Source organism: Artibeus jamaicensis, unplaced genomic scaffold (genome assembly GCF_021234435.1).
Source record: "Artibeus jamaicensis isolate MK-2021 breed Jamaican fruit bat unplaced genomic scaffold, CSHL_Jam_final contig_1832, whole genome shotgun sequence".
In the NCBI taxonomy this organism is placed as follows: domain Eukaryota; kingdom Metazoa; phylum Chordata; class Mammalia; order Chiroptera; family Phyllostomidae; genus Artibeus; species Artibeus jamaicensis.
In genome coordinates this window covers 712,231-724,429 of record NW_026521362.1, presented here as the reverse complement: position 1 = coordinate 724,429, position 12,199 = coordinate 712,231, and the positions used below count along the sequence as shown (strand labels likewise).

The 12,199-nt window shown below is 39.0% G+C and overlaps 1 protein-coding gene across 1 annotated transcript in view; it reads left to right on the top strand.

Annotated features, from left to right (window-relative positions):
• Positions 1–7,454: 7,454 nt before the first annotated feature.
• Positions 7,455–12,199, top strand: part of GALNT5 (polypeptide N-acetylgalactosaminyltransferase 5) — a 36,805-nt gene continuing 32,060 nt past the window's right edge. Inside the window, exon 1 of the mRNA XM_037138322.2 lies at positions 7,455–9,101. Within this exon, the coding sequence (XP_036994217.2) occupies positions 7,651–9,101 (1,451 nt within the window). The 5' untranslated portion in view covers positions 7,455–7,650. The remainder of the gene's footprint in view (positions 9,102–12,199) is intronic.

Genomic DNA, 12,199 nt, shown 5'->3' with positions numbered 1-12,199 from the left:
TTTAAAACATAGAAATAAATGTTAATTACTTTTTATTACCAAAGCATGCTTAAATATGACTCTGTAAGCATAGGCAACAAAAGAAAAAATAGAAAAGTTGTATTTTTTTTAATTTAAAAACTTTTATGTATTGAAGAACAATATCAAGAAAGTGAAAAATAAACACAACCTATGACATGGGAGGAAATATGGGCAAATCATATATTTGATAAGAATTTAATATCCAGGACACAAAAAGAACTTCTACAACTCAACAACAAAAAGACAACCTAATTTTTAAATAAGCAAATAACTCAAATGGACATTTATTCAAAGAAGATATGCACATGACCAACAAACACATAAAAACTATTTAATATTGTTAATCATTGCAGAAATTCAGTTCAAAGCCACAATGAGACACCACTTCACACCCACAAGGATGGCTATAATAATAACTTTTAAAATTAAAAGTAACAAGAGTTGGCAAGTATGTGGAGAAATTGGAACCCCATACATTGCTAGTAGGAACATAAGATAGTTCAGTCTCTGTGGAAAACAATTCAGTAGTTTCTCAACAGAATTAGCATATGAGCCAGCAATTTCACTCTTAGGTATATACATAAAATAATTAAAAACAGGTACTCAAACAAATATATGTACATGCATGTTCATAGTAGCTTTATTCCCCATAGCCAAAAAGTGGAAAATACCCAAATGTCCACCAATAGACGAGTGGGTAAAAAAAGAGTGACATAAATATACAATAGAATATTATTCAACCATAGAAAGGAATGAAGTGTTAATACATGCTACAAAGTTAATGAACCTTTAAAACATTCTATGTGAAAGAAGCTACACTTAAAATTCACATAGCATATGATATTTTTAAGTACAACAACACAAAATAGAGACACAAAGCAGATTGGATTGCCAGGGATGGGGAAAAAGGGAGGATGGGGATTGACTGTTTAATGAGTATGGGGGTTTCTTTTGGAGTGATAAAAATTTTGGGAAGTAGAGTGATGGTTGTACAATTGTGAATTATTAAAGGGCACTGAACTGTTCACTTTAAAATAGTTCATTTTATATTATATGAATTTTACTCAGTAAAAAAAAAGACATCAATAAACTCAACTGGCAAATCTAAAGAACTACTTTTACATATTTTGTTTAACTTAGAAATATCTGATGCTGTTGAACATTTTCAATTTTCTCCCCTCTGGAATTTTATGGCATTATTCTTTACCAGCCTTTGCTTTCTCTAACTGTTCTTTCTCAGTCTCTTTCTTATTATATACTTCTTCTACCTTCTTTACACCAGTTTTCCTGCCATTTTCTCACCTTGTGGTCTGTGCAGTATCTGAATAACCTTATGCATATGGTATCAAATACATTCTTACATTTTCACAAAGGCTTTCAGCCCTGGGTTCTTTCCTAAAATCTAAGCTAAAATTTTTTTTAAAGGATATTGCTAATCAAATACATCATTGACAATTCAAACTCAATATGACCACAATCAAAATTGTCATCTTCCTCCACAAACATTTCCCATCCAGGTTCCTTATGCTCAGCAAAAGCCAGCGTTTCTCAAAGTGTGGTCCCGGGACTAGCACTGTTGGCCTCATTAGGAAACTGATTACAAGTGCAAATTCTGGGACTCCATTCCTGACCTACTCACTTGTATGTTTATGCTAGCCATGAATTTTGCAATAACTCTAGTCTTTAAATTTCTATTTTAACATTTTTTGGGGGGTGTGTGGATCTTATCCACAGGATAGTGTTATCCTGTTGAGTATAATTTATTTTCTCAAAAAAATTAAGAAAAAATGACCATACTAAAATAAGAAAGTAAAATGATACTTAATATGTACTCAGTTTTCTCATTCAAATATCCCCATACAGTCTTTAACTGGAATTCCCAAATTTAAACCTAAATTCAGTCAGTGATGCATCTATAGATTACCATTATTTTCTTTAAAATATATGTTCAGCTATATTTTTCTTTATATACTTTATAATTAGGGTAACCTATTGAATTAATATCATAAAAGACAATAGTCATTAGTTAACACACTACACTCACATAGCCAAGAGACCTTCATATACCCTGAGAGTGTAACTTCTGATGCAAAGTCAAAGAACTGGAACCAGTTCTTCTGAGATTCTCTATTCCCACTTGGGAAATTTAAAAATAGGAATAAAAGCAAGTTTATTGAACTCCCAGTGATTATGAACAAGGATGATTCAGAGATAAGTGCAGTGAAAAGTAGAACAAGGGTACAGATCCCATTCTATACAGAGCTCTCCTGCTAAACAGTTCATGATCTATCCAGTCTGGAAGAATCTAGTGGCAGGCACTCAGTAAATTCTCAATAAATGGTTGCTATTTATATGATTATCCTTTGAACCTTTCTTCATCTCATGGCACACATAAACTAATTACTATAATTCTGCAACACACCAAAAATATATTTTTGACAATCTGACAAAAATAGGTATACTTTTGCCTCATTCACACAGGATGGCTGTTGTTAGGTTAGCTGTTGTTATTTTTTAAGACTGTATTTATTTATTTTTAGAGAGAGGAAGGAATGGAGAGAGGGAAAGAAACACCAGTGTGTGGTTGCCTCTCACACACCCACTACTGGGGACCTGGCCCACAACCCAGGCACGTGCCCTAGACTGGGAATCAAACAGGCGACCCTTTGATTCGCAGGCTAACACTCAACCATTGAGCCTCACCAGCCAGGGCTATTTTTTTAAGCAGTCTTTTTTAGAAGATTTTATTTATTTATTTTTAGAGAGAGGGGAAGGGAGAGAGAAAGAGAGGGAGAGAAACATCAATGTATGGTTGCCTGTCATGTGGCCCCTGCTGGGAACCTGGTCCACAACCTAGGCATGTGCCGTAACCGGGAATCAAACAAACAACTCTTTGACTCAGAGCCTGCGCTCAATTCACTGAGCTACGCCAGCCAGGGCTTTTTTTATTATTATTATTTGACAATCTAAGGGTAAAGAGGTCAGTGCCACTGACTAAATAGTCCGGTACTGCATGTTTTAAAAATTCTCATGGCACACAAGCTGACAATCAATGAAGTAGAGTAAAGGGAATGTCCTCCCACTAATATACCCATATTACAAAGAAGAAACTCAAAATAAATTTTCAATTTTTTGCTATACAGGTAGATTCAAAATGGGAATGAGAATAACCCCTCTGAAGACTCCCAAAGAGCACTCCGTAACTAGATTTTCAGGTTGATATTCCTTTCAACTTAGTATGTGGATATTCTTGAAAAATTTGACTGGCCAAAGTTACAATTTAAGATGACAGTCAGATAACTTGAAATAGCCCAAATTAAAATTATGTGCTTAGGTTTTTGCTGGCAACATGGACATTAATGCAACAAAAATAAAAAACAGCAGAATTTATCTATGAAAGGTCACCTGTGGGATAATGTTTGTGCTGACTTCTATTAATGATAAAATTTTTTCTTTTTTTAAAGATTTTAGTTACTTATTTTTAGAGAGGGGGAAAGGGAAGGAGAGAGGAAGAAAAACATCAGTGTGTGGTTGCTTGTTGCATGCCCCCTACTGGGGACCTGGCCTGCAACCCAGGCATGTGCCCTGATTGGGAATCGAACAGGTGACCCTTTGGTTTGCAGACCTGCACTCAGTTCACTGAGCTACACCAGCCACAGCAAAGGTAAAATTTCTTAATTTATTATTTTCTATTCCTTTTTATCTATATTCTGTCAATGGTCTCCACATCATATATATCCAGACAAGAGAGGAAAAAGAGGAGAGATGTTTATCTGCTGGGGACTTACCAGGGAAGAAGAGGTTAGGAAAACAACTTCTGAGGAACCAAGTCAGTGCTTTAGACTAGTTCTAACTATCTATCAACCCACTCCTCTTTTTGTGGGGGACTTAGATGATGCTTCTTTCCTCTCTTATGCACTTTTATGTTTTATTCTGAATTCTATGTCTACTAAAACTGAAGACTAAGCCAGAGGTAATAAGTAACTTCCCCCAAATTAAAGTCAAAATTCTCCTTTATTTCTCTTAACATTTTTTTCCTCTGTTGCAAGTAACTTATGTTTTTATTATTAAGGACAAATCAGAAATGAGAGACAGAAAGAGAAAGAGCAAGATCATTGTTCTTAGATCAAATGAATATAGAAAACTCAGAATATTTTCCAAGCAGTATTTTAAAGCTGTCAAGTATAATAAGGATGCAATAAGTGTTAACTATTCCCATAAGAGTTTGAGTAATTTCAGCTGCCATTTGTGGTAGAGACATGGTTGGACAAGACAAATGTTTTTTAGTAAAATATTTTCAAACACTCTGTTTTCAAATTTAAAACAATATTATAATGCAAATCACTTATCCCTGATACTGAAAAGATCTCACTTTATTTTAGTGAATTCTTAATAGTTGTGCTATGTTCTGTATTGAAGGTATTCTATTCAGTGAGTTTTAAGATTATTAGGGGCAAAAATGATGTCATCTATTTCATGTTCTGGTCATGTAGTTAGCTCTCTGTGAATAACTGTTCGCTGATTGAATCCATAATAAAATAAAATAGGAACAGCAGAAAATAAAATAAAATACATAGATGTACTTCCTGACCCATTGCCAAAATCATGTCAGTTATCAGCCTTCTATTTGAGCTTTGCAATGAGCTGGTACTGTATTCCACTATACCCACGTTCCAATGGCAAGAAAGCACCAGCAGCAGTATTAATGGCAGGAAGTATGGTTTATAGAGTGCATTACATATAACAAGAACTTTAAATCAAGCTCTGTAATCTTCACATTAACCTGAAAAGCAGAAATTATTTTATTTTTTTATTGCTAAGAAAACACATATAATTAACCAACTTGCAAAGTCATAGAGCTAAAAAAAGCAGTACTGTGTGGTATTTAAGCACATGAATTATAGCATCATGCAGTCATTTATTCAAGATCCAGTTCCTCTAATCTGCTCCACAAGTTGCTTCACCTTCATAAGATTTTGTTTCATTGATTACAAAATACAGTGGTACCTCCTTAGAATTCATCATTAATTCATTCTGATGAGTGGAGAGTGAGCGATGATCAATGAGTCATTTTCTCTTCCAGGGTGGCATCATGGCTCATAAAGTTCCAGCAGGTGCAACAACTGTAGAGCACACACCAAGTGCCAAAATTTCTTTTTGTCAAAATGTGATGAGTGCTGTGTTTGATGAGTTCTGAAGCTGACAAGTACCCGGGTGCCACTGTATAGTTATAGGTGTATCTTCCTTATTTTTGTGAAGACTGAAACACTTAATGGAAAGAACTTAACAAAGTGTTCAGGATATGTGTTCACACATGCACACAGGTTAACACCAAGGCCTATGTTTCCAATCAGGCTGGTTCTCCAAAACTCGTGCTTCCCATTAGATACTATACTCTCTCTTCACTTCTATGCTTTAGCTAATTTATCTACACTTTATCATCCAACTAATATTTATTTTCTTGGACCATAGTATAAGCAGAGATTATTATGTTCTTATTCATCCCTAGAGTCTAAGGATATCTTCTTCAAAAGTCATCCATGCATTCTAAAACTAAACTACATCCCCATAGAATTTGGGATATTATTCTCTCATATTACTTGCTGTGAATTATATATGTACCTACCTGTCTGTATCCAATTACCTGACTGTGAAATCTCAAAGACAAGAACCAAGTCCTTTCATTCAATACCCTCAACACCAAATATAGGGCCTGAGCCACAGAAAACACTCAACCAACATTGGAAATGTAACTGGAGCAAGACAAAGTGCGTGGAGGAAATGGCGAAGCTACCAATGCTAACCTTTGTGTAAGTATTCCAAATCAGAGTGAGCAGAGTTCCCTCCCTTGAGGCCGAGTATAAACTTAAAAGCCAAATGTAAGGCAATGGCATAAGTATAAAGAATTTAGAATCTTTCCTTCTTTCTTTCCCAAGTTTTTGGGAGCCTAAGATAGTCTCAGGTCGGTGACACTAGAGCCCTGCTAACGCTAAGTAATAAGTCAGAGCTCCACCCTGGCTGGTGTGACTCAGGGCATGGAGTGCTGGTCTGTGAACCAAAAGGTCATTGGTTCGATCCCAGTCAGGACACAGGCCTGGGTTGTGGGCCAGGTCCTCAGTAGGGGGCATGTGAGAGGCAACCACACATTAATGTTTCTTTCCCTCTCTCTTCCTCCTTCCATTTTCCTCTCTAAAAATAAATAAATAAATAAAATCTTTTTTAAAAAAAAAGGCAGAGCTCCTCAGAAAATAGTGTTCTAGATCAGTACTGCTCACACTTTATGGGCAATATTTATCATGGGTGATGTTGAAATGCAGATTCTGATTCAGTTGTCCTGGGAATGTATAGCTTTTATAAAGTTTTATTCTGTCTAAGAAGGAATTTCACAAAAGCTGTAGGCAGTATTCAAAAACAAACAAAAACCAGAAAATAACACCGAGGCATTTTATGATAGTGTTTCTCAACTTTGGCTTTACATTAGAAATACCTGGGAAGCTTCTTAAAAACACAATACCAGATGAACTGTCATCTCTCCCCTCTCCCCCCAGGAATTAATCAGATTGGGGAAACTTCTTCAGCGTGATTTTAAGGCGAAGCCTGTGGGGGGCCCTGTTATACACATCTACAAGCGCCGCTCAGTCTGGTGCAAGTTCCGTGCAAGTTCAGTGCAATCAGCAAACAGCTATGGTCCGTGATGAGATAGGTACAGAAACTGAGAATGAGTTTTCAGAAACTTGTATACCAGTCTGACAAGTTGCATTTATATCTATTAAATCAAATAATAAAAATAGATGGACTAGTTTAAAATAAAGACTGACTTACAAAGAAACATTTTGATAGTCCCTCAAGGAAGGTATCATTACACAACTGCCTATGGTTTTGAGGTTATGTTAGGCACCTCTTTCAGCTGCTACCTCTTAAAGCTGAAACGTTAAGGTTAAGGCCGGTGATTGATTGCTCAGGCAGATCATTGAGAGACCTGGGTACAACAGGGTTAACAAGCAGGAATGGGGTAGGTGGGGTTACAAACCAGGAACACATGCCCTCCAAGCGAGATAGCTTTCATTCCCTTTAATTGCCCTGAAAACATACACACTCTCACATAACACAGAAGGTGAGAGCTGAATGAAGTTTTCTGGGTAATGGCTTGAAATGTTTTCCTTATGAGAAGTGGTGTTGAGTTACAGCGTGCAGGCTGAAAACGGGGAGGAGAGAAGCAGCAGCTCCAGCCCGGCCCCCACCTTTTCTTGGGCTTGTAGGAAGGTGGACATGGGCTCCCAGAGACAAAACGAGTGATATGTTGAACTATCTGGCAGCTAGAATTGACTGTTCCCAGAGTGACCTAAGGACAGTGTTTCTCAGGGTTGAGCCAGGGGCCAGCCTAGCAGGCACAGATGCTCTGCTGTGAAATGCCACGCTGGCAGAGACTGACAAGCAGTAGGAGCTGAGCTTTCCCCTTGGACTGCTGCTTCCTGCTGTGTTCAGGGGAGGGGGGCACTTTCTGGCAATTCTGCTGCTGTTGCTGTTGGTGTTGCTGCTGCTGCTGCTGCTGCTACTACTTCAGCTCCCTCTCCACTCAAGGTAAGCAGGCTCAAAGGGAGGGTAGGCTGCAAGGGACACTTGTGTACCATGAACAAGATCCGAAAGTTTTTCCGAGGAAGTGGGCGAGTCCTGGCATTTATATTTGTAGCTTCTGTCATCTGGCTGCTCTTTGACATGGCAGCTCTCCGCCTCTCATTCAGTGAGATCAACACTGGGGTCCTGAAGGAAGACATCATCAAAAAGGAGAGGGTAGGGTTCAGGGTTCAGCCAGACCAAATGAAGATCCTTTACAGCAGCATAAAAGAGATGAAGCGGCCACTAAGGGGACATGGGAAGGGCATATGGGGCAAAGAGAACTTTAGAAAAACTGAAGAGCATGTGCTCAAAATTGAAGATGATTTGGACCAACTCCAGAAGGAAAGAAAAATGCAGAATGCTGCAGGAAGTGTCAAGATTGCACCTCTGTGGCCTCCTGAACATCTGCAGACCCTCCTTATGACTTTTTCCAAGCTGATGACAGAGGAACGTGACATCAAACCTGAAGCCTACTCTCGTTCTGTGACACCAAAGCAAACAACAGTTCAGGGAGCTCGGGAAGCCACAGTCATAGCAGTAAGAGGAACGTCATTGCCCCAAATATCTGTATACACAGGACCCACTGGCATAAACCAGGAGGTCCAGAAGAGACATGGTCACAGCAATAACACATCCAAACAAGCAGCTGAAAGGAACCTGAATGTGACCATCAGGCTTAATAGTGACAGATCAAAGCAGCAATCACAGGCAGTAGCAGATGAAGGGATATACACTGCTGGCCGACCAGTGCCAAAATCTAGGGAAGCCATAGCCTTAAATAAAACTGAGACTCAGAGCAAAGAACTAAATGCATATAATCACAAAGCCAATAACCGTCCCTTTTCCAAGTTCATTGCCAATTCAAATCACTTAAAGAAGCAATCTATTAATGAGACACTGTTGGGAGGCTTGCCAAAGAATGATGGAGCCAAAGTGGCTGGTGAGAAGAAACTCAATTTCTCTGAAAGCCATGTTGTGATTATAACCAAGGAGGGGGAGCTAAAGACAGACACCAAACAGGCCCCCAACCCTAAAACCAAAACCGTATTTCCTTTAGTATTGGATAGAAGCCAAGGGAAACACAGTTCCAGGAATAGAACTGAGGCATCTTTCTCTGCACTTGCTCTACATAGAGCAACAGCATCTCAAACCAATCAAGTCTTCACTGGGGGACCAAAGCCAGCAAGAATCAGTTTAACTGCCAAGGTCCAGCATAAAGAACTCAACCAAAGGCATGAAAAAGCCATTCTACCTGAAGACCATGAAATGCACCAGGTATTAAGCATTGATGTGACACTTTCTCCAAGGGACCCTGAAGCTCCAGGTCAGTTTGGACGTCCTATAGTTGTTCCCCCTGGAAAGGAGAAGGAGGCAGAAAGAAGATGGAAAGAAGGAAACTTCAATGTCTACCTCAGCGATTTGATCCCAGTGGACAGAGCCATCGAAGACACAAGACCTGTTGGGTAAGACCCATTTCTCTTCTTCTTCCATACCATGTATTGATGTAGAGAAGGTTTATTCCTAGATAACTTTGTATGATTTCTTGTCACCTTGAGAACTAAAGCAATATTAATTATTAGACACAGTGCACATAGTCTACCACCCACAAAAAGAAAAATTCCAACATCTGCATATCACTGTGTTCCCTTTCTGCTCTTGTTCCTCTGAGTCTTTGGCCCTCACTCCTGTTACCTTATGTTACATTTCATTTCCCCTATTAAAAACAAAATGATTAGATTAACTAGCTTCCTAATAAGCTATATATAAATGATAGAACTTAAAATGTAATTCCATTTAAAAAGTGACAGTGAAGTGAATTCCTAATTTCAAAACTTTGCAGTGTCAGCAAGTTTGACATGAACATATTTGAGAATAGAGTGCAGAGAAGGATCCTTCTAGACCCCCCTAAAATTGTATATTAACCAGCAAAATTCTGCCTAATCATGAATAATGATCACCATAATAGCAAGCGAAGAAGTGACTTTTCTCCCTGAAATGTAATATGTTTTGGAATTCAGGAGTTCAGTTATACAAGAATAATAATGTTAGAAAAAGTCAATCAACCAATAACTAGCAGAAACCTATACAAGAGTATAGTAATGCCTGCTCATATTTATAGAACGGCACCACTTACAATGAGCCTGCATACACATCAAATGAACCTCATAAGTGCCCTAGAAAAGAGGATGCAGATATTATGGGTTCAAATCAAATTAACAGATGAGGTGCCCAGAAGTTGTATCACTCTCCCAAAGTAGCAGAGCTCTAAAGCTACCCAATGAGCCTCCATGAACCAGGGCTTCAGAGAGTTAAATTCCCATAACTGCATCACCAGAAGGTGTATCAAGTCACAACTACATGCTCCGGGTCCTACCTCTTTTTAACCCTCTCATAAGTTAGGGTACTTTGTAGCCATGTTGTCACTGCCCAGTAATATCAAAGCTCCACGTCTGCCTTGATATTCGTGTCCCTGAGCCAAACAGTGTTTGCTTGGAACTTGGAATTAGGGAACATCAAGATTCAAACTTAGCACATGTGGTATGTAAACAAGGGCTTAGTTTGGCCTCTAGAAAATTCCTTTTTGTGATCCAGGTAGTCGGTGTTACAAGGAGAAAGGCAGATGTAAATGAGCCTGTATTCATATTAGGAAGAGGAGCCCCTGATATCAGCTATAAGGAGTCCATTTTCCACTCTCTTAGCCTTTGGCAAATGACTGTCCGATGTGTACTGATTGCTTGCTAGACCAGCCACTGTGCCATTCATGTTCCTCCCTCTGATGAAACTCACCAACCTAGCAGAGCACACAAATACACCCAAAATAAAGATAAATGGACTGAGGGCCTAGGAAATGGAATTGTCTGTGGTCATAGAGTCAGTAATTGTAAAGAAATGATTTCAATCTGTGCTCAAAATTATGCCATGTGCTTATCTCTCATCTCCTGCTGATTACACCCTTCCCCTCAGATAATCCAAAAATTATATTGGACCAGCTCTGATCTGAAATTCTGTATATTACATATTACATGTCACATATATTTTAGATGATTTATATATGTGCCAGCTTTGAGGTAGTGCTTAAAGTAGCTCCATTTCAACATCCCTCTGGCATCTCGGCAGATCGCTATGGCTCCTGGGGAAGAATCAGACACTGCACAGAAGCATGGCTGCAGTTCCAAACCAGAGAAAGGGCAATTGTGTGGGGGCCAAAAGCAAGTAATAATGATGTTCTTATGCATGAGATTTATTGAAAGCTTTCTAACACCCAGCACTTGTTAGTTCCTAATATTTGGTGCATGGAGGTTAAGGGTTGCAGCTCAGGAAAGTTGCTTTTACAGTCACGCTGTGTCTCATGAAGGAGGCTGTCCAGACTGTGGGAGACACTGACACGTGTGCTGGAGAGGATGAGTCAGCCGGCATGTGGCCGGGTCGCCTCCCTCTTATCACACAACCCACCTTCGCTAAACATAGCTGCTCCCGGCATGCTGCCTGCCTGATGCTGCACTCCAGCGACTGGGTGGAGGCGGCAGTTCAGCCCCAGGGATTTGACGTATGGAGCCCCTGAAGTATTTGCAGCCCCGTTCTGCCATTCTTCCTTGAAAGAGGACAAATGGTTTTTTGTTCTTTTATTCAAACACATTGACTACAAATATGTGCAAAATATCTATGCACATGGATAGAGGTTGGAAGGAAATAGGAAGGAAAAAATATTTGATTCATCGGGTTGGCAGGAACTGGAGTGAAGTTTTCTTACTTTGATTTGATTTATTTTCAGCCTTGTTCACAAAGTATTTGAGATGGCACATTAAGATTTTTAAGATAATAAAATTTAAAAGTAAATACAAGAGCAAAGTGTAATAGAATATAATAAGAAAGTGTGTGTGTGAGAGAGAGAGAGAAACACAGGGGGCTCCCCTTAAAATTAGCCACAGCAGCAGCCCACTGAAACCTTTATATCTTAAGAGTTCTAGGGAAACATCTCCCTTGTATCTGCCCTTTACATTTTCCCCAAAGCCACCATTACAAATTGATTAACACAGTTACTGCTCTACCATAACTACCAATTGAATATCAATTAACCAAAAAAAGATAAAAACCATAGGCTTATTTAAGTTCAGTCCCTTTCAGTAATGATAGCCATAACCAGTTACTAGTTGATACCTTCTTACCTGAGGGTGATGTAACAGATGCGCTAGGTAGGAGCTTGGCATTAAGAAGGAGAAGAGGCACACAGGACAACCTCACCTACTCCAGTTCTGAAATCAGACTCTTTTCCAAGCCTGCTTTTTCCTTCCTTTCTCCTGAATCCAAAAACCCACCTCTAAGAGGTTAAGATGCAATCATGGCCTTTTCCAAAAGCACAAGTACTCCTTTCTCTTACCAGCATTTTTCTCACTGTCTTTTTCTGTGTTGCCTATATGTCTGCCCCTTGCAATGTAGCTGTAGCTTTCTGAGTGTGACATTCTCTCCTATGTGGGCCCTCAGCAGGAGAAAAGTTAGTCTGAATACCCTTTTGTGCATTTTATGCTCATTACCATCCATTGATGTTTTTATTAACTAGTCC